Source organism: Anopheles cruzii, chromosome 2 (genome assembly GCF_943734635.1).
Source record: "Anopheles cruzii chromosome 2, idAnoCruzAS_RS32_06, whole genome shotgun sequence".
Classification (NCBI taxonomy): Eukaryota; Metazoa; Arthropoda; class Insecta; order Diptera; family Culicidae; genus Anopheles; species Anopheles cruzii.
In genome coordinates this window covers 56759558-56784601 of record NC_069144.1, presented here as the reverse complement: position 1 = coordinate 56784601, position 25044 = coordinate 56759558, and the positions used below count along the sequence as shown (strand labels likewise).

At 51.4% G+C, this 25044-nt stretch overlaps 1 protein-coding gene across 1 annotated transcript in view; it reads left to right on the top strand.

The window, feature by feature from the left end:
• The first annotated feature begins 5811 nt into the window (after positions 1–5811).
• LOC128278302 (protein rhomboid) overlaps positions 5812–25044 on the top strand; it is a 55986-nt gene continuing 36753 nt past the window's right edge. Inside the window, exons 1-3 of the mRNA XM_053017002.1 lie at positions 5812–6039; positions 6134–6157; positions 6232–6405. Of these exons, the coding sequence (XP_052872962.1) occupies positions 5812–6039; positions 6134–6157; positions 6232–6405 (426 nt within the window). The remainder of the gene's footprint in view (positions 6040–6133; positions 6158–6231; positions 6406–25044) is intronic.

The following is a 25044-nucleotide window of genomic DNA, read 5'->3' as shown; positions in this document are numbered from 1 at the left end:
CAAAAGGACACCGGGGACAACCGGCACTAATGGTGATGGCGGGCTGCGCGCCGAGGACACCAATATGCAGTCGGACCAGATAAATCACGGGCACCGCATGCGTTCCCGCCAGATCGGATGGTACCGGTGAATGGGGACCGGTCTCCGGTCTCGGACCAAAACGTTGGTGGGCCGAACGGAGCAGCATCTGCAACAACTTTGCCGAATCGGGCCGTACCTTTTTCGGGTCTTTTGGACGAGCGCGAGCCTGTGTGATGTGACAATGTGTCCGGACCGGGACAACGAGCTGGCCTCAGCTGGCCAAAACGGGCCGGCGGAAGTACTTTGAGCGTTGGCGGGACCGGTTTTTATGCGAAACCCTTCCGTGTCGTTAGTAAGCGTTCCGTTCCCGAGAAGTCGCAGACCACGCGGAAGGTGTCGAAGGCCTGCCACATTCCGGTCCAGGTGTCCGGCGGTGGTCTTGTGTAATTCTAGGTTACACAACAATTGCTACAAACACGCATTCTGGTTTGCCGCAGCAAACGGGACGGGATCATTAGCGGTAAGGAATTGTGGTTAACCGTTCCGGGGCGTGCGTGACAAGATCGGTGTAAGGACTTGTAAACGATGCCTCGGCAATAGGGTTCCGGCAATTCGGGCGGCTTCACCTTGATGGCGTTGCGTGAGAATTCGTGTCAAATCACGGACTGGCTAACGAAAACAGCATCAGATCAGAATACGAATTGCGGACCAGCGTTAGCGTCGGGATTTGCCGACATCGTGTGACTTGCGTAACCCATACAGGATCTTGTTAAATTGTTTTTCTTATTACAATTTGATGCTATATAGATTCGGTCAGAGTTGACCATTTCTCCCTCGCTTGTGTTTCTTGTGCTGCTCACACCGTTCGATTAATACATTTACTCGGCGGCCTGCTCAAAGTGTCCTAAGTAGGATTTATGGTAACGTTTCGAACAACGACGTCGACGTCGAGCCATGCGGGTGGTTCTATTTACCTTAGCGTCATTACGGTACCCTCCGTCGGTAACACACACAAAATGTTCCGAGATCTGGACGAGAAGATCACAGGACCACAGCGCCGCACCGGTGGGCCCGAACTCCGAACCGGAGAGATCGGGAGTCGAAATGGTCATCACTTCGGCCAAGGCTTGCAGCACGACCTCCTTCTAACTGACTCCCGAAACTGGAGTTGACAGTGAAGATTAATTTTCTGTCCACCCGAAACCGGACGCAGAGGACCTGCCGAGACCTGCCGGGCTCTACAGGCGACAATCGGCTCTCTTCGGCTTCCCGGCAGTTCCCAAGCGGTCCCAGCAACAAAAAAAAACATAAAAGGACCAACTTAGGTGAAGACCAAACGAGGCGAAAAAAATGCGTGAGGTGTAGTGAGTAGGGTAAGCCTCATCGAGAAATTAAGATAACATTCCTGGGATCTCTGCTGGGTAGGTTACGCTGGAGGGTCCGTCCACTCTCGGAGGGTACGGCGCAGATAAGGGACATCAAAATGACACTGCGATTCGATGTCGCTTTCGGAGAGCGTTTAACTGCAGCTCGGTCCGAGTGGCTCCCGGTGGTCGGTGCTTCCGTCGATAGTCCGGACAGGATCAAGGACAACGACTTCGGCCCCAGGAATGTGACAATATATTGATTAACAGGCCGGTCTTTCGAAACCATTTATCTTTCGTTGCACCAAAAGGACACTTTAGGCGCGTGTGTGCGTGTTTGTTAGTTTACAACTTCATAAGTTTGTACGCGCTCCGCCATTACACGATAGTGCCGAAAGGTTTGCTCGTGTTTTATCGCGCCGGAGGAATCCTTCGGCTGTGTTGTAAAAATTGTCTCTATATTTTGATCATTTTTCTCACTAACACAATCCGGCCGGTATCGTAGAAATTCTAACATAAAACGGATGAGAATCAACTTTCTCGACTCCAAAAAAATTGAGAAATTAAATTCGTTTCCTAAGTCTTCGTGCCTTCGTATCCCATTTGTGTCCGAATCCAATTTCCATTTCGCAACGGACCGGACGTGCCCGAATGTCACACCCGAAGACGTGTAACCAACGTTGACACAACAGAGATGAAAGCAAAATATTTTCTTTTGCCGAGCCGCAAGTTGCGCTATTGTGGCGCGGTGCGTCTGTGAGTCAACCTTCGACTTCTGGGAATGTGACCGTCAGGTAGGTCTCGGGACGGCACCTTCAGGGAGGTCAGGGTTTAGGGCGGGCGTCTTTGAACGTTAGCCGGAATCGAATGGAGATGTTCGGGCAGGCTTTGATTCGCTTCCTGCCTGCCAACCGTGCCGACCCGGAACCGGCAGCATCCTATGTGGTCCAACTCCAGGTAACCGGCCAAGTATTTACCGCGGAAAACTCACGATTGATTGTCAAAACAAGCGGGGGAAATATTTCCGGCGAAATCTTTCACTCACCAACTGACGCGATGCGACACATGCGCACGGACTTCCGACTTCCGTCCCACAGCAAACCGCCAGTATCAAAATGTGGCATCCGTTCGTCCTGCCGACACACACCGAGCGCGCGGCCTTTTCCTCGCATGCGTCAACGTGCACCGCAGTGTTCCCGGGCCTCGTGCCAACCCTCCCGCACAGCTCGTCGCGGACACGTCAAACGACAACAAATGGCGTAAACAACGGTGGCGTGCGTGTGACCTGCTGAAGTGCTAGAATTGAAATTAGTGTCGCCAAAGGTGGAAACCGTGCGGTACCGTTCGTCCCGTTTGCAACCCGAAGGTGCATTCCGTTTTCCTGTTCCGTTCCGTTCGCCTGTTCCAGTCAAGAAATGCCCGGAATTCGGTTGCCAAAAGTGCCGTGAGTTCAATCAACTCTGCCGTCCAGTGCCAAACGGTGTGGTGAGCGTGTAATGTGTTCGACGGATGAGCCTCCTTTCGTGGTCAGCAAAGAAACTAAAGCCTTCTTCACGGTTATAGCGGCAGTCAAATTGTGCCAAAAAGTCCAAAGTTTGTGAGAATTCTTTTCTGTGAATCGGAAGTCCTGTGCCTGGTCAGTGTTGATAGGGGGTGATGCGCCAGCTGCGCCAGTGTGCGTGTTCCCGCGTGTTCCAAAAGTGCCTTGCGTAGGGGTTGCGAAGTCACGGTGCTGGAGTAGTGAGTGGGGTAGCGTTAACCTGCCACAGCGCCTGCCGGTGGTGTCGGTGTCGTTGTGTTGGTGAGCTGTGAGTCATGCCGGCACAGGGCGCGACTGTGAAACGGTTCCGGGGCACCGGGGGAATGAATATGTAATGCAATTTAATCAACGAAAGTGTCGAACAAAAAGGCAAAATACGTATAGAATCCGCTAGGGTGTCCTTTCGGGTGTCGCCCTCGCGGTTGCTGCAAAAACTCGCCAATTTCGCCGGCGAAGAATTTATGCGGCTGCTGTGCTAGGGAACCCAGGCTTGAGGTGCCGATGGTGCCATCGACGACCGTCAAACTCCGAACGTGAAGGTAATTTATGGAGCACGTTTTTCCGGGAATTTATGATCACTCACCGTGTTGGGGTTGATTGATGGTAAACAGAACGAACGCACGAAAATGTCATCTAGAAGTATGCACAATAATAACAACAAATTGAAGAAACATAAAAACGGTAAAAAAGGTTAAGAACTGGCTTTGTAATGTTTACTTTGCCGTAAGGTTCACTTCCGTATCTCTTCCTGATATGTTTCCCAACAGCATGATGTTGCTTGATAAATTGAAGTGAAGCACGTGACTGGCCTTCGCATTTATTTGTTTAATGATTTCCGCATTCGGCAAAAGAAAAGACTAGCCTTCCAATAATAATGGCGTTCCGTGCTGGCCGATACGGGGCCGATTAGTAGTTGGATTGGGGGGCGGCCTTTCTAAATGGTACATCCGTAAGCCGGGAGGATTCACCCGAAATTGGTTCCGTAAGCCACTGCAGTGGTGCTTCGGCCGTTGGAGGCATGAAATATGCAAACCGGACGGCACATTTATCACACTGCACCCTATCGGTTCGATGGGCGTGAAATGTGAGGTCCACTAGGACGTGGGCAGCAACAGTAGCTCCAGCAACGGCAGCGGCGTCGATCCACTTCTGCTGCCTTGACCGTTCGCCGTTTGTAATTTATTCATTGCGGTGCGGTGTGCACTTAGGCGTAACCCATCGCCGCAGTTATGCTGCAAAATTGCCGCCGTCGGGATGGTGATGGCCGTTTGGCTCACGGTCCGGTGCGGTTTCGCCAGTGTGCCCTGGCCTCCAGTATGGCCATCGATGTTCAATAGTTAATGCTTTGATTGATGGTTACGGCCCGTTTTACGGCCGGGTGCCGGGTGTGGCGCCGCTGGTGTATATTATAATTTGTAGCATAAATGTTTCAAGCTGATCAGTAAATAGTAATTGTGCGCTTGTTACGGTAGAGAAACAGTTTTATTTTGAGCCGAATACCGGTACTAAATTATTCGACGAACGGATGCCTATAGTAAATTAATCTCATTAGACATTCGTATTATTAGTGTTTGGTTCTAATTTCATAATCCTCCCGGCGTTTTGCGTACTGCAGCTCAAACCTAGCCCGTGAGATTATCGAATACATTTGACGTTGGATATCTTGCGTAGATAAGGTTGATCGTTTGCGGACTACAATGGGATATAAAATTGGTCCATCGACAGGGATCGCCCGGTCGACAAAGTCCAATTCACCAGAAGCCATAAAATCGGATCGGAACCGAAAAGGCTGGTGAAAATGGCCGCAAACTTATGAAGCCGTAAACGAAAAGTGCCACGATTGTCCGAATGGTACGAGCCGGGCAGAGAGATGGAGAAATTTATCCTTCCATCACTCGGACCATATCTCGGCCATCCATCGCTTACCGTCATCAGGCGCATTATGCCGGTCCTGGGCGCCCATCCAGGGGTCCTTGCCGGGACTCGGGCGTGGAAACATGTATGTGTCACCGGTTCCACCGGAGAAAGAATAATGATTTAAGGGCCGCTTCGTGGTGCCTCCATTCCGGCAGGGAATGACGCAGGACCTCTTGCCCGGTTGGAGTTCGATTTAGTCATAAAAATAACGGAACTTTCATAAAGCACCCCGTGTGTGTGTGTCCTTGCTTCGAGGCGCCATTCTAGGTGCGCCAGGAGCACCCCGGGTTGATTGGGAAAGCGTTACCGAAGGAGTTTATCAACTCCGGGTGATCGGTTCGGTGAGTTTGTTTGTTTGTTTTCGGCCCCGTCCACGGTTGCTAGCCGCTGGTGGCGTTGCCTTGACAATGGTACGCAATCAACATACGCACAATCACGGTGGCCACTAACGGGACCGGCGTGGTGTCCTGTGAGCAGTAGTGGTACAGGATATGGTATAACATTGAGACATAAATCTAGCGTATTAATCATCCGGTGCGGTTGAAGCCGTTCCTCCTTAACGTCCTTTTTTTATTCCCACAGCTCAGCTCAGCTCATCATTCAATAATCTCGGATCTTCGGTGTCAACTACACGGCCAGACGCTACTCCCAGTACCTCAACTGCCGAATGGCGTCCAACGTTTGGCGAGTCGAAGGATTTTGAGTCCGCTTATCGACAATCCGCACGAATGGGGTATGCCTCGATGACTGGCTCGTGGTTGGTTGGCAGCGAACGGCAAAGCAAGGATTGCGCCCGTCGTAGGTGACGGCTGGTGACTGGCAGACTGTGGAACGCTCGCTTGGAACGCCGGCAGAGCCGAGAATCGGATCGCGCCGAGAAATTGAAGAGAACACCCACAGAACGGAGCACGCGGGTCGACCCACGAGGGTCTCGCGGCCACGACCACGGCCGGCGGCGGGCGGCGAGCGATGTGGTCCGGGTTTGATAAGGGTGGCAGTGGCAAGCTTGATGCGGCCAGCAACAGCCAGCAGGAAACGTTGGCCGATATCGAGCACATTTCGACGATCGCCGGCTCGCTCGGCAGCATCGGGACGATCTCCCAGTCCGCGGACGGCGAACCGGTTTACGAGACGGACCACACCGATCTCAACTCCGAGTACGACGAGGTGGAGCTGCGCCGGGAGCTCATGAAGGACGTAAGTGACGCCGGTGGTGGTCCCTTTCGGGTCCCGCGGACCCTCAGCCTCCCTTCGGACTAATATTGCTTAATTTTCTCCGTCCTTCCCGCAGAAATGGCGTCAATTGTTCGATGCGGTAAGAGCGGTGCACTCGCTAGCTTGCCCGGGTGGTGCTCATTCTTCGTCCGTCTTCTTTGGTCCAATCCACAGTTCGATCCCGAAGGGTTTGGCGAAATTCCCGTCGACGACTTTGTCGCAGCGCTCAAATCGCCGGAATTTCTCGCTAACGTTCCGCCCAACAAGCGTGACATACTGTACGACCGGGCGCTGAAAGCGAAGACCTCCAAGGTGGAGTCCATCTCGTTCCAGGACTTTGTCAATGTGGTAAGTCTCGGCCAAACGGCAAGTCAATGTATTTCAATGTTAAAATAATTTGAAGAACTGACCATTCAGTTATATAAACTTGGGAAATAAGTCCTCAAAAACTAGAAGGGCCCAATGGCCCCACATGTTGCTCGCGGAGCATCTCCCCCGTGCTCCGATCGGGTATGGCACCGGGCGCCATCAATAACCCATTAATGGTGTCTGCCAGCGCCGTCGGTTGGCGCTTCGCTCGGTCGCGGGGTTTCGATTGCCCACGAACCGACGAATCCCCGTGTCCCAAGAATGCGCCGGCCTCGTCAAGCGTGAGTCAAGAACCTTCCGAAGTGGTCATTAGGGGCCTCGCGCCCAATATGTCACCCTCGCGGGCCGCGGGCCGGCGCAGCTCGGTCGCAAAGGCCGGTCGTTAGATAGTTTATCTGGGAAATTACAAGACCCCGTCATCATCATCATTATCGTCCACCGTGCCGTGCCGACCATCGTCTTCGCCGGTGGTTGGCGTCTTCATCCGCCGCCTGGAACATCGCCGAAGATCAAAAAGCGCCTCGAATGCGCCCCGAAACAATATCATTAGCGTCCTGTTTTCGGCACCGCACCCCTTGAGCTTGGGACCTCCGGGGTCCCGGGCAGGGCAGGAAATAAATTAGAATTAATCAGGTTCGAGGCGGTGCGACGGACCCTGAACGACATTCGATTCTCGGTTTTGTTTGCTTTCGGTGATTGGACCGCCACCGTCGACCGGGTCGTCCTCCGGAGTGATTTCCGAGTGTCCGCAAGTGGCCTAATGTCAGTCGGTCAGACCAAAGCGGACAGTTTTTGTGTTGGCTAAGACCACCACACCGTCGCCGTGGGGTTAATCGGCCTCGGCAGACCTCGGTTCAGAATTGTCTTGACGGGACATGCCGGTTGACGGTTCCTTCTCTTGTGATGGGAGGATTTGTTTGGTCAGTTTCGCTCATTTGTAACATAAATAGAGGCACGGCACGGAAAGAAACAGAATCGGGTGCGGGTGAACCGGTGTCCCACGAAGGTGTAGGTGTGTGTGTGTGCAGTAAAAAGGGACGTTCGAATCGAGTCCTTAAAAACCCGGCGAGCGGCCCCGAAACACGTTAAGCGACTCTGGCGACGTGTCAAGAAAGTGTCCGGCCAATCGTTTCAGGACGAGAAAGACTTTAGATAACAATAAACGCAGGTCCTGCAACGATCCTCGATCCCGGGCGACCCAGAAGGTCGCCAGCCCGGGGTGCGGTCCGGTTCAAACGGCAGCGGCGATAATGCGGCGGGTGCGTACGGAAAGTTGACAGATTGTAGGCAATTTTTAATTGGACTTCCATCGCTCCGTCCATCTCGATGTGCAGGGAAAGCCACCGAGCGACAGACATTCCGTCCGGGACCGATTTCTCAGTGCCGGCAGCGAAGATGAAATACGATCCTCGGAAAGATCGTTGCGTCAGCTGCCGTCTAGAGCCCGAGGCCCCTGAGCCCAGAAGCCGACTGCCGCCAGAGAAAGTGCAACGCAACAGTCTCGGTGGAGTAGCGAGAAGAAGGAGAAAAAACGGATGGACCTCTTCTCGGGACCATACGGAACCCGGGCACGGAGGGCAAAGAAAAACGTGTTAACTGTCCCGGCGATCCGCCAGCGTGAGCCCCGGGAATGTCGGAAAAACAAACTGATAATGAAGTGATTAACGGGGATGTGTCCGCGCTTCTCTCCGCGTTCCCCCCGTTCTGGTCTCTCCCCAGAGGTTGCCGAGAGTTACGATCCAGAACGAATTGCTCGACGAGCTGCCTGCCAGACCGTTAGTCGAGTCCGGCGCGAACCAGCTGGTCCCGGGGGTCGAATTCTTCGCGCGGGCACCTTCTCCAGCGCTGCCGTTACTTTCTTTCGGGACTCTGCTCTCGGCTAGACCTATTTTTAATCGTCTGCAAGGAAATGGCTCACGTTCGCTGGAGAGTCCCTGTAGGAATCGGTCTGGAATCGGCCCGCCGGGTGTCACGAACTTTTGGCCTTCGGTTGCTGCGGTTGCCACCGTTTCGGTGGCCACGTGCCCAGCGAGATCGCGCTCACGGAATCCCGGAGCAGGATGCCTGACGGCGGGGTGTTAAGATGAATTTGACAAGTATTAATGAAGTATCATTTTCGGGAAACATTGTTTGGGTCCGAAATATGTCGGAATTAATTTGAAAAATCCTAGCACGCGATTCTAGCCTAGGAACGGTCTTCGGGACGGAAAGCGAATGGGAACCATGTGTTCGCCGGGTTCCGGGTTTGCTTTGGGATCATTAGTATCCATTTGGCGGTTGTTTTGGAATTGTCGGAAAAAGTACAGTCAAACCGCCATTGTTGGCACTGAACGCGGTAAAGGATGATACGGTTTTAGGGCTCTTTGGGTCTTCGTTTTGTTATTAAAGTTCAGAAGAAGGATATAGAGATCAGTTTACATTTTCTTGTATGCAGAATGTAACTCATTACCACTGATACTGATGTACCTTCTGGGCCGATTGTTGCGATGAAATGAATGTATTATTCTCCAGAAATGACGCCAAAATTCAGCCGAAGGCGAGGCAGCAGATCGAACCGGCTCCACATAACAACCATTTTCAAAATATCATTCCCTGATCGGTAGCAGCAGCCGCGATCGGTAGCAGAAACCCGGGTCAACCGGCTGTTGCCGTTTAGCAACACGCTCGGTCCGATTGCCGAGTGTCAGCGAAAAGCCGTCAATTTTATCGACGGGGCCACAAGCTCGAGGTCGCCGAAATACCGGCTGTTCCGGGTCGAGTCCTGGCAACCTTCTTGCGGGCCGTCTAAACGCGATGCACATGCACCGCTAGACCAACTGAAGGCTTCTGTTCTGCCGCCGCCGCCGCCGCTTCTGTGGGCTTCCTTTTTCATGATTTTCTTCGACGACGATCCCAAAATCCCCTATCCCGAGCGAGAGTCGGAATTAAAAAATTGGAAGCAGACGTGTGACGCGTGTACCAAAAATTCAAACGCGAACTCGGGAACATGTGGTCCGCGCAGCTCCGTTAGTCCCGGGTGTCGCCGTTTTTTGTCTTCGGTTCAATTTTGGAACATGTTTATTCGATGATCGAGCTTAGATCGTGATCCAGGGTTTTTGTTACTTCTTGTAAAGGCAGATGACCTGCTCGGCGGTTCGATTCGATTTCAGGATGCTTCATTTTCGAATTCGGTTACGTTGGTCGGGGTTTCGGGAGAAAAGCGTTTGCAAGATCGATCGTTGGCACAGTTGGCAGTCGCAGTCGATCGAAACGGTGCGTATTGAAGAAGTGGCCTTCTTTACGAGGAACATTAGGCGTTTAAATGCAGGAATTTTGTAAAATTTTGACAAAATGGTTCTTTTGATCAGTCGCTGTTTATCAGCTCTTCAGAACGTCCATTCTTTCAGTCTGAATCCTCTAGACTTGAGCCGATCTTCAGCTAGCACAGACGCGTGTCCGTCATAAGCCATTCCATTCGGAGCGCTGTGTCATAAACCACATTTCAAATACCTAAACAGAACTAAACTGCCCAAAATGGCTTTCGGAAGCAAGCCGAGCTAAGCAATCAATCGCTTAGCTGTCGCATATGCTGCGCAGAGGTCGTAAAACCTCATCATCACACACGCGACCTGCCCGACCGGGTGTTGCGCGGCTGCTGCAGACCATCTGCACCGGCCGAGTCCTGCAGTTCGCCAAAGGAAACGCCATCAGAACAGCCATTAGCAGACACTTCCTTGTTCCCGCGGGAGGCTTAAGGAAGGTGCCGCCAGTACACCCATCCTGTTCCTGCTGCTGCGTTGTTGTTTGCTTAGCGTCAACGTGCCGAATGTTGTGATTGCCCGCCGCCGGGCCGGACTTCCTTCTGTCCAGGCGTCGATCCGTGACGATCGCCGTCCGCTGGAAAAAAGACTAATCGAAGCGTTCAAAAACACATCTTGCTCTCGACTGGTCGAGCGGAGATCGCCGGAAGGGTATTGAGTTGCTTGGAACTTGAGCTCCGGGAGGCGACGTAATGGCACAGCTCGGCGACCGTAATCCTTCGCCGGTGTAACCTGATCGCTGCCGGCATGCTACGCAGCACGTGTCCTCACGTCTGAGGCCGGCTGTTGGCTGGCTGGGCTGGTAAAAAGGACCTCTGAAGACGCTCGTGTGGTTACCGTGTGCAGAGTGTCGTGCCCGCCGGCTGGGTAAGATCAGATCTTCCCGGACGGAAAAGGACGATCGCTGGTAATGGCGACAACGGCGGCATTCGGAAACTTCCCAAAGGGGCAGTTAGTGTTTCCGGTTTGCGTCCGGCAGCGACGGTTCCGTAACACATTTGACATGTCCGGCAACCTGCAAGCTGCATCAGGCTCGAAGTGGATGCTGCTGCTACTGCTGCTGAGCCCAATTGGCACTTAGGCGCACGGCGCACTCTCTAGTTCTTTGTACGCTTCCACTTGAGGGCCTCAACGGCTTCAACAAATTGTCACCATTAAAAGGCTCCAGCACTTTGGAACCAATTTTAGAACTACGTAACGGTTCTTTGTAGAGTGTTTGTGTCATAAATTGATAAACTCTCATTCAGGGCGCCCTTTTCGAATCGGTTATCGGACCGACCATGAACGGGGTCTATGTTTGATTTTTACTATGAACTAAACTTATTAAACTTAACTAACTCGTAGGCATCGCATAGGAAGAGGACATGCAGAAAGTGCTGCCAGTTGAGAGCAAAAAGTGTTCGAAGTGTTGTAATTAGTCCATCTCGTTCACCGACAGCTGACACGGCGTTTGCTGGATGAAGGATCGGCTTTGAAGCTCCGGCTGGAAGCCCTTCGAGTGTTCGCAAACAGCCCAAATTCGAGTTGGTCGAGTCGGTTGGCTGCATACGGAACTGTCGCAGGTCGGCGCTCTGTGGCGACCATCACTCAAGGCGCTTCATGTTACCAGAAAAACCACTGAGGACCGGGTCGTCCGTGTCCGATTCGGCCACTCCCAGATGGTCAATCGTCAAACGGTGCCAGAAGTCCAGTCTTAAATTAGGCTCATTCCCGTTGCGGTGGCCGACCGGTTTCAGGTTTCCCGTTTTATGTTGTTGCCTTCGCAGCACCATCATCTGGGTGCAGCCGGAGTCTCGGTCCGCCATCCGGTCACGAGGCACGGGGCAGCTGAAAAATTAGCAACAAACGCAAATATAAAATCGGCCGTTCGGGATGAAATCATACACGGCGAAGAGCACGGCCCAAGAGTTCATTAGAAACAAATTAGCCCGATGATGGCCCACCCGATAGGGGCCAACTACCGAGGGCGATGAAGAGGGGCGAACAAATCTGACCCGAAGGTGGCAGGTTTCGGATGGCATCTAATCGTCCTAACGCCATCACGATGCAGCCGTGGTCGAAGACACGGACCCGTGGGCCTCGTGGTAACTCGAGACAGTTTCAAGGAAACGCCCGATTCTAATCTAGGTCCCGGTATCTAGTGCGCCAGCAGCATTATACGCCACGAGACGCCCGGTGGCATCAGCACCAGATGGCGGCCTCGTCCCGGGATCCGCAGCCTGTCAGCCAATCTTTTTCGAAGATCTCTTGTTTGTTGCTACATATAAACACACTTTTCGGCTCGCGGTTTGAGCAATGAGGGGCTCTGGAACTTGATGACAGTTGCTTTCGGGGCTGCCGCGCTGAGCACGTGCTCCTGCGAACGAAAGCAAAATCGGCACATCGACCACAGATGGCGCGGAGGACGACGACCACCGCCGAATCAACTAATTTTGGTCAAGGGCCGTGACATTTATTGAGGTTATCGGCATTCGATCGCAATCAGCACCGGTTGGAGTTGGAGTTGACCTCCGAGCAAGTGCGCCCGGTGTCCTCGGTGTTTGTACTCTGTCATCGCGGGTCCTTCAACGGGAGTCGTCGGCAGCCAGCAGTCGTCGTCGCCAATTTAATGTCGTAGTAAAACCTTCTATTTAATTGTGACCCAGAAGGGTCCACATGGCGGGTCTTCTGCTAGGGTCTTCAAGCATTCGAGGTAACCGTCGCCGAGGCCAAGAGAGAGAGTAAGTATGTTGGCAGCGGCTGCTCATTGTGGTATTGATTTTCTGTAAGGCGCGTCAAGGAACCATCAATCAACGCCACGAAACGCGACTCCGATGCGATCCGGGCTCCGCTGATGCAAAGCCGGAAGGCGCATAAACTTAGTCTAGGTTCTTGGTGGACGCACTCCTTTCCTGACCTACTAACAGCGGGGTGGCGCGAAAGTAGTGCTCGGTGAAAGCAATTGCCAGGATGTTCTGCAGAAGTTTTATGACTTGGCCAATACATAGTTTCTAATTTTCTTTAAGGATACTCCAGACGTTACTTAAGAAAGGCCGGACGAAAAAGCGTCGTCCTGCAATCGATATTCTGGATTTCGAAAACCGTTTTTCCCAACCGGCGGTCTGTGGCACCTTTTGCGCCACACACACTGCCGTACGCCGCGGCTGGCGGGCCGACCGGCGCGTGATTAAATGCCATAAAGTTATTCTGTGACCTTCAGCTCGGAAGCGATTTTATCAGGCAACGGCCAACAAAATGCCAATCGTCGCGACGACGATGACGACGACGGTGGTGGAAAAGTGGCACGAGCCAAAGGTAGGCCAAGGATCACCAGACCGGGCGCGCCGGGAAAGGCACGGCAACCTCTTCAACATTCTAATGCCGCACACATGTGCTCCGGTGGCGACGGTTTGGGTGAAAGTTTTTAACCGAACGTTATTACCGCCGTCTGGTGTCTGGTGGGCCCCTCACAGGAAGCCGGTTCCCGCGATCCAGCGCTCCAGCGCAAGGATCCTCGGAGAGCAAAAGGATGTGGCACCGGCGTGTGCGTTGGCCATAAAAATTAATTATTTAATTTTATTGGTTGCCTCGTTTCCGAACCGCGGCCGGTACGGTGGCTTGCCGAGCTTAAAAGTGGCTAATGGCCACGCAACTGGCTTGTCTGGAGGCGAGAAATTATTAGACACTCATAAATGTCAGCGCGTGAGCAGGATTTTTTGGACGAACCGTGCAGAATCGGAACGTGTGCATCCTGTGCACGGCCCTTCGGGTTCTGGAGGTGTCCGTGATCGACACGTCGTGGCGTCAGAGAAAGTTGCCCCCTTCTGCTCTCTTTCTGACTAATAAAAAAGGATCCGTACATCGTCGGCAAAAGTCCCGCACGGGATAGGCAACCCAAGAACAGTTGCTTGTGCGATAAATTTCCAACTCTATTTTCGAACCGGCAATAGTTAACGGCTGACGGAGGTTTTCCTTCAAGTACCGCGGAGAATTGGTCGCGGAGCGCCGACTGACGAAATGTCAGAAGTTTATCACTAAAATAGAACCGCACTTGATAGAAATACCATATCCGAGAGCTTCTTTTCAACAATCTTTTCATGTTTCATTTCCGTGCATTTTTATACTTTTTCACATCTTCTTCATTCATTATTATATTATTCTATTCTTTTATTAATGTTATTTTGGTATATTTTCATTCTTTTATGTTTCTTTGTAACTTCAAGGATTTTTTTTACTTTATTTACACAACAAACAATTCCTTTAAGGTTTTTAAATATTTTTGCATGTTTTGCATAAAAATTGGGATGCATTTTCACTCACCTTTGCTTGCCTCGCGGTAATCTTTTTTGAACAAACCCACCGACAACACGTCAACTGTCAGCCGTGAGGCGGCGTCGTTGCAAAGCGTCGAAAAAAAATCGTAAATATCACTATTTTATGATCACTGCCGGTCCCCCCCCCCCCCAACACTTCCGGGGCACCGCCTTCCCGCACCCTGTGTCACAGGCGCGGGGGCCAGATACGGATCACTAACGACAGAGGCCCCGACGGAGACGAACGGGCTAAACAGAAAGTTCCACGACAGGAAAAAAAACGTCAGTCGGTCGGTTTCTAGGCTTTTCGGTGGTCGATTCTTGATCTTGGTTTTTTTTTGTTTTCCCTCCGTTTTTTCTACTTTTCTTATGCTTCCGTCGCCACCGCCGTTCGGAAGGCGACCTTATTTGTTGACACATTTCCGAAACCCGAGCTGCGCCGTGGTCGCCGCCGCCGCCTCAGACACGCGAACATCAATCGCCAGCGGCCAGCGAATGCAGTTTTTCCGGGCCACCGGGAAAAAAGCGGCGAGTCCATAAATACGGCGAGTTATGGCTATTGAGAAAAACCAATAAAACCCGCTGACGCTCTGCGGCGACTTCAAGCGGCCGACTATGTTTGTTGGGCCCGTCGTCGTGTCGGACCCACGGCGGTTGGCTACTTGCGGCACGTAGACAAACGTAGATTGTTTGTAAACGATTAGTTCTGCTGAATTGGATGTCTTCGAGCAGTTTAATTGCCTTTAATTACGTTCCGGTAAGGTCCCGGGACGCAGCAAAGGCGCTGCGGCTAAGGTCGCCGTCAACACCTCACTCTCGCTCTCTCTCGCCCAGTAAAGTCCTTTTCGTGTAATCGGCCATAGCGATCGGCCGTTTCGTTTCGAACCAGTAAAAGGGTTCAATTTCGTGGCTGATTGATTGACGACACGCGGCATGGGAAATGGAAAAGCTGGCCCGTCTCTCGCCCGGAGCATATGGCACCGGTCTCTCGGTCGCGGTGCGGTACAGCATGTGTGGCCGTAGCGATTGCCACCTACTGCCCGTCTGTGTCCCGCCAGGCTTCTGATCCGACATGCATATTGTAACCCTTTGGCCTGGCCCGACCCGACCCGAAGGATCTGTTTTTCCGGTTCGAAACGAGCCATCGAAAGGGTTTAATCGATCGGATAATTGGTAGTAATTTGTCCGGAAAGTTTGTTAAACGTCGAGCCCCTGAGGTCCGTCAATTTAAAAGGGGAACCGAAAGCAAAAAAAACTTTTTAAATTATTACATCAACCATTGGGGGTTGGATGTTTTTTGCTGAAATTATACATTCTACACAAGCAACTTCCGTGTTCCTTCATTATGCCTTTCATTGGAGTACTAGGGTGATCATTAAGTTTTGACGTTCGATACCAGAGGGTGCTGCTACGAGTCTAATTTTTTTTGTCATATTGGTACACTCTTCAGATGAACGTATGTGAAGTTTCATTTCAATCGGACACTTAGTTTTTTTTTTACAAGCCATTTAGTATCGACATGTCACAGTTTTTTTTCAATGGAAAAAATCCAGTATCGTGCAGTGATTTCATTTTTATTTTTAAAAGGTTTAAAAGCAAAGGAAAATAATGAACCAATACTGAAAGTGTATAAGGACTCTTCACCTTTAATTGGGGGGTTAAAAGGCGGTTTTCTGAGTTTAAATATGGTCGTAGTAGCCTTTAAGACGATCCATGTCAAAAACGTCAAAAAACAGACACAACACCCGAAATCGTAAAACAATACAGAATATCGTTTTTAAAAACGTCCAATCACTGATAGAAATTAAGTACAACACCTAACCAACTCATTGAGCAGTATAACCAATATTTTGACTGAAGTTTTGGGTTTCAGAAAGCTGTTTGCACAATGGGTGCCGCATTCGCTACAAACGCATTCGAATGCATCTTTCTTGACAACATTTAAAGCGTTTTCGATAGGATAAAGTGGATTTTGTGCATTGAATCATCATTGTAGATGAGGCTTGGGTCTCTCACTATGATCCTGAATCAAAACAAGTGGCCAAAGAGTGGTGTGAACCATGTTCTTCAGCTTCGAAACGAGTTCGTGTCCAGAAATCGCCCAAAAAGGTGTTCGCATCAGTTTTTCAGGATGCGAATGCAATTTTGCTACCGGATTGCTTGCAGACTGGTGAACCAATAAATTTTGATTATTTTTGTAACATTTTAGAGCAACTGAAAGCGAAAATTCGTGAAAAAAGACTCGGTTTGCAGAAGAAAAACATCGTCTTTCATCAGGGCAACGCACCCTGTCAGAAGAGCATTTCGAAAACGGCAAAAATCCATGAATTAAAGTTCGAATTGTTGGAGTATCCACCCAATTCACCAGATTTGGCCCTCAGCGACATCCACCTGTTTTCAAACCAAAAAAAAATCGTGCCCGGAAAACGTTTTTCATCAAATGATGACGTCATAATAGCTGAAAAACAGTAATGTGAAATGTCGATACTAAATGGCTTGTAAAAAAAAAACTAAGTGTCCGATTGAAATGAAACTTCACATACGTTCATCTGAAGAGTGTACCAATATGACAAAAAAAAATCAGACTCGTAGCAGCGCCTTCTGGTATCGAACGTCAAAACTTAATGATCACCCTAGTATTACAAACTTAGCAGTTTAACCACTTATCATTATTAATGGACAATGATTTTCTTTGGAAGTTCAAATGCATTGTAACTAAAGTTCTTAGACAGAGAAGTTTCTTTGAACCTTTTTATTTAAGTTTTAACAATTTGAACATTTATCCAAATACTATTTGATGTCTTTAAGGTGTTGTTTTTATCGTTTGAGAGATTTTGAGCATGGAGCTTCTCCGTTTTCCTCCCTCTTCCCTCATGGAGTCTTTTTAGTGGGTTAGTTAGTTTATTGTTTATGTATGTATTATTATGTATTAACGTACAACGTTATAGCTTAGCTTAGTTTTCATTCATAACTTTTTCTCTTATGGCTTACTCAACTGTTTGTAATCACGTTCTATTCTATCATGATCAAACTTATAATTCTTATATTTTGCGTTCAATTTTTGACGAATAAAATACTTGGTAAATTTAAGTCAAGCTGTCAGTTAATATCTCAGTTAGTATCAAGAGTAGGGCGATGTAATAAAATTCAAAACAATAATATATTCAAGCCTCGCTGATATCACTCGCTTGAGACATATCCGCCACTGAACGATTGTTTTTGTGCAGCACGCTCTCTGGTGAATGTATCAATGTTCGGCTCCAATCCACTAGACATGTTATTTAACGGTAGAAAGCTGCCAAAAAAACAGAGGTCCATCATATTTGCCCATGGCATTGCCGCATTGCAAGCGAATAACTTAAAAATTGCCGGCCCCAAACAGGAGCCTCGTGTTCTCGGAACACGCCGCGCCACATCGCTATGCTGCGGCGGTGTAACGGTAACTGTACATACTCCCGCTAAGGCTCCCAAAAAGCCCACCACCCGTACGCCCTCGGCCATTATTAATTAATTCGGCGATGCAGACATTCTGACGCAGGACGTTACTGGTGCACTCGGCGGGCAGGCGGGCATATGGGGATTCGCGAGGCCCAGGTGAAGCCGTTCGCCGTCGACTCCGCGAAACAAGTGGCGTGGCACGAGCCATCGAATGCTGAGGCGCTGCAGAAAAAAGTGCGGAAAGAATCCAACCAAACGACACACAGAACGGGGCGTACATCTCCAGAACTCGCTCTCTCTCTCTCTGTCTCTCCGGGTGGGAGATAATTAAAAACCTGTTACACGAATCCAGGCTCGGGTATGCACCGGCCACCGGGCGGCAGGAATCAGTTTTCGCTGCAATTGAAAATGCAGCGCACGGGACAAACATTTGTTCCATAATTCATGGGGCCGAGCAGCAGCAGGTTCGCGGTGGCGCACTTTATGCATTTATGTGCATAGTCCACACGGGACCTCGTCCGCGCCATCGTTGGCCGGGGTGTTGGTCGCGCGAAGGAATGATCAGTCGCACGCGCGTTCGTTTGGAAATCAACCCGAGCCGCGCTCGAGACAACGGCGGACCTCGATTATGCTGATGATGGACCACGGGGGCCACCTGGCTGTCCGGGGAGCAACTGTCGACCGGAGCAGCCGGTCGGTCGGTTCGAACGGAACCTGCGCCCGGGCGAAATGGAGGGAAAAACGATAAAATGCTCAAATGTGCATTAATGATGTGCCGGGCGCGATAACGGATCGATAAAAATTGAGATGCGATCGCGGGACGATCGCATCCTCGCAGGCTTTCGGAAGAAAGTCAACCGCGGTCACCGCACTGGCCTCGATCACACACAGGGAAACGCTGAATTATGTAAAGCCCTGTTTTGCGGTGAAAAGAGGATCATTTCGTGTCCTAATGCCGGGTGCAGCGGGAAGTTCGATCGAGTGTTGGGAAGTGATCCTTGTCGAGCCGCTGCTTATTTAATTGTTTTCGCGTTGCGTAGCGAAATGTGTCCACCGTCTAGCGAAACGGGCCACTGTGCCAGGAGCTTGCGCGAGCTGAAAATTGAGAGCCTCGGACGGGTGGATCGGCGACAAAAAACAAACGGCCCAGGAGTGTCCCGGAGTGTCGTTACCGTTTAGGCACACGGAACATGCGTTTAACGTTTTATTGGATGCTACTCGTTGTCGTTGAATAAAACATTGCAGACCGTTTGTGTTGGCTGTAATTATGTGGATACCTTGCCCGGGTACTCGCTCTGATTTCCGTGCCGATAATGGGACCTAATAGTGATCCACAGGGGACCCCAGGTTAGAACGGCAACCCATCAGAGCGCCAACCTGTTACGTAAGTGTCGAGTTCGGGCGCCTATTTTCGACAGAAAATTGAGCTTCTCTTGGGCCGCGATCGAACTCGAACGAACGAAAGCACCGTTACCGGGGCCAATTTCGCGCGGAATTTCCACAACAAATGTTTTAAACTTCGGCCTCAATTTTTAAACAACTTCCTGCCACCCTGGGACGAGGTATGTTGCCAAATGTTGCCGAAAACAGTCTCCCGGCGCACGCTATCTCCCGTCATCATCATCGTCGGCTTCATCATCAGCAGCACATCATCGGGCGAGGGCAGTGAACAGGTGAGCCATCGTTTTATGTTGCACGCGGCCCAAATTTGGAATTCAAACTATCCGACGATCATCGGTACTTCGGCACCCCATCAAAGGAGGTCGCTGATCTCTGCCCGGCGAACGAACATCCTGAACGTTCCTTCCTGAACCCCCTTTCGGAGCCGGAGGTCCGCTCGATCCTATTAGCGAAACCTCCCGCCCGAAGGGTAGGGTTGCCGTAGGGCGCGTATTTAAACATTTGCGGACTTTCGGGACTCGCTCCCCTTTGCCGGCTTAATCCGGCTCTGGCTGGCTCTGGCTGGCCCTTGGTGACGCCAGGCGCGCGCCCCATTTTATTTTCCCTCGCAAGGCGGGCGATTTAATTTGCTTTTTCCTCCGTGTCGGTCGGCCAGTTGTGACAGGACACCACCAGGACACCGAAAGTCGAAAAGTTCATTACCTCGCTCGCGCGCGGTTTGCGCAAACGTTTAACGGTTTTGCGTCCGGAGGGCGAAAAACATTAGTTCGTCATCGCACGGTTGGGGCTGCTGCTGCGTTCGATGCCACATCAGCCGGACGGCCAGTCAGCCAGCCAGCCACCGAGCCACCCAGCCAGCCGCCGCCGCCGCCCCCGCCACCATCGGGGTGCGCACATTCCTTTCGGGGCCTTTCCAAATTACGTATTTCAGGCACAGGACGAGCTGGCGGACGAGCAAATGTTGGCGAAATTATTTATGTTTTAAGCCTCGGTTTCGCCTGCTTCCCGTCCGTGGTGGCCCCCTCTCGTCTTGCTTATGCGCACAATAATTCGCCGAATTGAATGTGTCTGTGTGTGCGTGTGTGCTGTAACCGTTGGGAGGGCTTCTTTTAAATATTCCGCAATGTTTCCCGGCTGACGATTTGGCGGATCTCAAACGGCTCGAAACGATGGCTCTCCGCAGTGGAATACATAATGTCGGGTTGGGTTCACACCCCGCACTGTTAACTTACAGTTTCATTGAATTTTAATTGAACAGCGTTTTGAGGCTCGGCGTCGGGGCTCGTGGTAGCTATTGTTGGCATCGCAAACTAGTGCCCTTTTCACACTTTGCTATAAAGGCGCCTAATTCTATGCCTAATTAATGTCACATTCAAAGGAAACATTACTACAATATGGCGGGTTTGTTTTAGTTTTTTGAACATATCACAGCATCGTCTTCTGTTAAGAGACGATCGCATGGATGAAACCGATCATCGATTGACTTGAGGATCATCTCCGCGTGTTGAATCAAGTGGCCTAAGCTTCTCTAAGTACTTTCACTCGCGTGTTTTACTATTCGATAGGATGCTCCCTTCAAATTCAATAGTTTTATTTCACTTTTATTGGGACAAGTAAAGTCAATTAAAACTGTCATTCATATTTAGTAAACTGAATCTTTTTGTAATTAACAGAGCTAACAGACCCAATATAGTACTACACATTTAAATTACATGTCACAGAATATTAGCGACTGTTAAAACCTAGAACACCCATAAAATTCGGTCATCTCGAGCCTTTTATCGACCGACCGACGCTGATACAATTAATTGCTGGAAACATTGTGGTTACAGATTAACCACTTTAGGACAAAAACCAAAAGAAAAGAATCCAAACCATCACCAACCGACGGATCGGCCCCGAAACAACCCCGAGGGCCCTTTCCCTCACCTCACCTCATTGAAGCCATCGGTAATCGGTTTTCGTTGTCTGCGACTTGCTGGGTTGATAATTTTCCGGAGAAAATGCGGCAAACGTCTCAAAGGACCTGCGACGGCCCGCGCGGAAGGCGCCCTCCCGTGAGTGACCAACCCGTGGCCTATTTCGACACACGGCGGTGCCCCTCGAAATCACAGGTGCCGCCATTTCGTCACGCTCAGCGTGTTTTTCGGGCACCGGCACCGCGCTTCTTCTCTTTATGGGGCTCGCGTGTGTCACTCCGTCGGCCACTGGCGGGCCTGGCCACCGAAAACCTTTTCCCACACCCCAGGCGATGGCGTCGGGCTTCCTCCGCCGCCGCCACTGCCGGTACGCGGAACGATCGCTAATGATCGTGGGTGTCTTATGCTCCACGCTCCCACGGCCGCGCGACGGCTGCGCAGCACCCAAAAAAAACAGTGGCCACTGAGCCACTGAGGGGAGAAGAAAACAAAGAAAATCACCCACCACGGAAGGAAGGAAGGAAGTGCCGAAGACAGTGCGGCCCCCGGAATTGGAGGCTGTCGGCAAACAACAAATGCAAAGCAGAACACTAGCGCACACCTTCGTCGGTCAGCTTCCGTGAGGATCCCGTGCCGGCCGGAGCGCCGGAGATAACGATCGCCCCCGGGGGGGGGATAGCTGGTGCTCAGTAATGGTGGCTGGGCGATAATTCCGACCCCGGGATCGGCGGCGGCGGCGTCGGCCACTGAATCATTGATTGATTGGAGGCCGAAATCAATCAGCGGAGGTAAATACGCTTTCAAGACGCGTCAGCAACCGGGGCCGGAGAGCGGATGGGTGGTTGGTGATCGTAGCCACCAACACAATGGGGGCCTGGAAACCCGCCACCTCGCCACCGGGGCCACCGGGCATCGAAAAGGAAGAAAAACTGGCTCGCCGGCCGGCCGCCCAGCCAAAAGCCACAAAAGTGTGGGAAAATGTTCGTCCAGTTCCTGGCTGCCCGGAAGAAGGCAAAAACTCGAACACACACACACACACACGGACAGGCCGGCAGCTTCCGTGAAAGAAACGCTCATCTCTCGAAGGAATAATAATCGGCGCGAAGAGCCCAGGTCCCGGCACCGGAGTCCGTACTTTAAAGCGTATTTGTTGAATGAAATCAAATGATGCCGATACCGATTAAATGTTATTACATACTTATGCCCACCATTATACATTTCGTACACCCCGGTCCCCCGGGGGGGGTGGTGGCCAAGAGTTCGGCCCGGGGCGAGGGGAAGCGCAGCCCGGGGACAGCGCGGCCACCGAACGGAACGAATGGCCGGCGAACGGACGCGAATGAAGTCGCTGGTAGCAGCGGGAGCCCTGACGGCGGGTTCGAAGTGCGAACATACAAAGTATGGGCCGCGCCCCGTCCGGCGGCGGCGGCCCTGGTGCGTATGTGTCCAAACCCGGAGGGGCCCACACACTCCCGCCGAACTAATATTGGATTTCAGCAATTAATTCGAATGAATCCAATGAATTCTCGATGCGCGCGATTGATTGATTGAATAGCCGATCGGTGGCCGGCCCGGGGCACAGGTGGCCGGCTCCTGTAGTCCCCCACCCCCGACTCCCCCCGGGTTACCGCGCTTCTCACCTTATTAATGCTCTTTATGCGAACTCCTTCCGACGGTGCATTGATTTGCCCCAGCGAAGGTGCATTAAGTTATGTTCTCGTTCTTTATGCGCATCATCGTCGTCGTCAGCTGTGATATTATTCTGTTTTATTAATATTTCGGGCCATCATCGAAGAATGTAAATTACACCCTCCGCCCGGTGGCGGGCGGCCGGGATGGGTGGCTGCATTTATGGCCCCGCAGGCTTTCGGGCCATGGTTGCAATTTTCGGCCGCTCCACCTTGGGTGTGATATTGTCGACCGGTTAATGCGTTCGCGGTCGACTTTTTATTATTATTATGCAACTCACAGATCCTTCCCGGTGAGAGAGATCGTCCGGCTCGATCGGAATGTCCGTCCGCGATCAGTCCGCGAACAGCGCGCCGTTTTGGGGCAATCCGGGATTGATGGTGGGAAAGGTGTCGATTGCTGCTTCACACCTTCGATCATTTTTATTGATTTATTTACTTATTGACTTGTTTTATTTCACGATTTAAGAGATTAATGAAGAAGCATTTTGACAACAAAACCGGACGGGAAAAGATGAGCAGCAAAGGGCCCAAATTGGGGCCTTCCTGGGAAAGCCGGCGGGTCGGGCGAACTCGAGTTGCGGAAATGAATCCCCAAAAGCAAACGGCCGGGCCACTGTAACAGGCCGGCGGTGGCTTCGGTAATCAACCGGTTGCTAGTTAGCGCCGGTTGAAACATGAAACCGATAATAAAGCCCGAAAAATCCAACCCAAAACCGAGCCAACCAGCCGTCGAAGCCATTTTTATTAACGTTAGATTAATAAGCATTATTGACTTAATAAGCCATTCTACTTCTAATGGCCGTTCTCATAGACCCGGCGGCATTGTTTGATGTTGCGGTGATGCTCGGGGGGGAGGGAGAGCGGACCCCTTTGCGGGACACAACAACAATGCCCCGCGGTGTGTGCCCTCGCTGACCCCGCGGGTTCACATTCCGGCCAGTTTATGACACGCATCCAGGTGTAACGGAAGCGGTCAGAACGGCGGATGAACTTATGCTGCGAAGCGGCACACTGTGCCGTGGTGCCGCAAAATTTTATTGCCCATCGCCGGGACCCGGGCTGGCCACTAATCGGGGGATCATCGATGGATTATGAAGCGCCGCGCCCGGTCGTGGTGGTGGTCCCGTAAGAGGTTTCGCCCTAATTGGCTATGGTCCAATGGCGAAATGCACCGAGCGGCCACCATTGGTTCCTGGCGTGGCTTCCAGTGGCCACCGTTACGGTGTACGCGCGCACGTTGAGAAGCTTCAAGTGCTCATCTTTCTTTGGGTCTCCTCTTTGGAACTTTGAAATGTAATTATTAAAAATAAGGTAATTCTTGTGAATATTTTGGCTATAACCTAGTTGCCGGATATTGTATTCTCGTAGTTGATTTGGAGTAAACGAGCATCAAGCAGATAAGCACGTCAATATGGCCATGGTACGGCCATGGTTCATGTGTATGACAGTTTTACAGTAATTTGTGAACAGAAGAATTGACTTAAACGATGACTTGAACACAATGTTCCTGTTACTAACAGAGCGCCCGATAACGCCTCTCCCACGGTACTTCACGATGACGCTTGATTGATTGCATCATCGGCCCAACCGGGTCTGGGTACTGCAACCAGCATCCAGTTGACCTGACACCGACATTCGCGACGACTCACCGATCCCGGCACTCCGGTCGACGGGAACCTGAGAATGAGCGGGCCGAAAATGAGACACCATTAACTGAACGCGGTCGAAGTCGCGAACCGAACCGGAGAGACGCTGCCACCGCCAGAAATTGGAGAATCGGAGTCGAAAATTAATCATTATAAATGACCTCCAATTAACGGGCGCGGAGAGAGCCGCCACACGGCTCTGGTTCCGAGCGCCACCCGCAATAGCGCGCGCGACCTCTACGTCCGGCCCCCGGCGGTCCAATTTGGACACGGAAAACCAAGAGCCCCAAGAAAACCGAAGACTCGAGATCGAGAGCCTTGAGAGGTTGTTTCAAAAGTGTCGGGCACAAACGACGACCAGGTAGCTTAGGATCTCACTCGTGCCGCGTTGAGGTCCTTGAAGCCGACAAGTATTTTAAGAATTTACTTTTATTTTCCGAAAAAATCCGGTTATGCTGAGGTCATGTACCGAAACAGTGGCGTACTTTTGAAGCGACCCGCACAGCGTTTGAATTGAGGCAAGATGAGGGTCGATCCGGCCACACGTGTCCACACCGGCGGAGGCGACCGACTTTGGCTTCATTTTCCTTCGGCTGCGAAAAGCTGCGATGGCCCAGCGCCACATTTTCGGGGCCAGCGGGCCAATTACGCACCAGAGGCTTCCGAAGGATGATGATGGTTTGTTTCGCGGCGGGTTGATAGGTTGAAATTGGGCCTCCGCGGTTCCGAACTATTCCCCACACACACTCATAATTGAGCCGTCACGGACGGACGTGATTTGGTTACAGCGAACGCCGTTACGCCGCGCGTAATTGAAACTAATGGTGGTCTTGGGCAGGCAACACCGTACCGGTGGCGGACTTCAATGGTCAGCGAGTGATTTTTCAACATTTACCCACCGCTGATGCAACCACTCGGGAATTGGCGTCGGC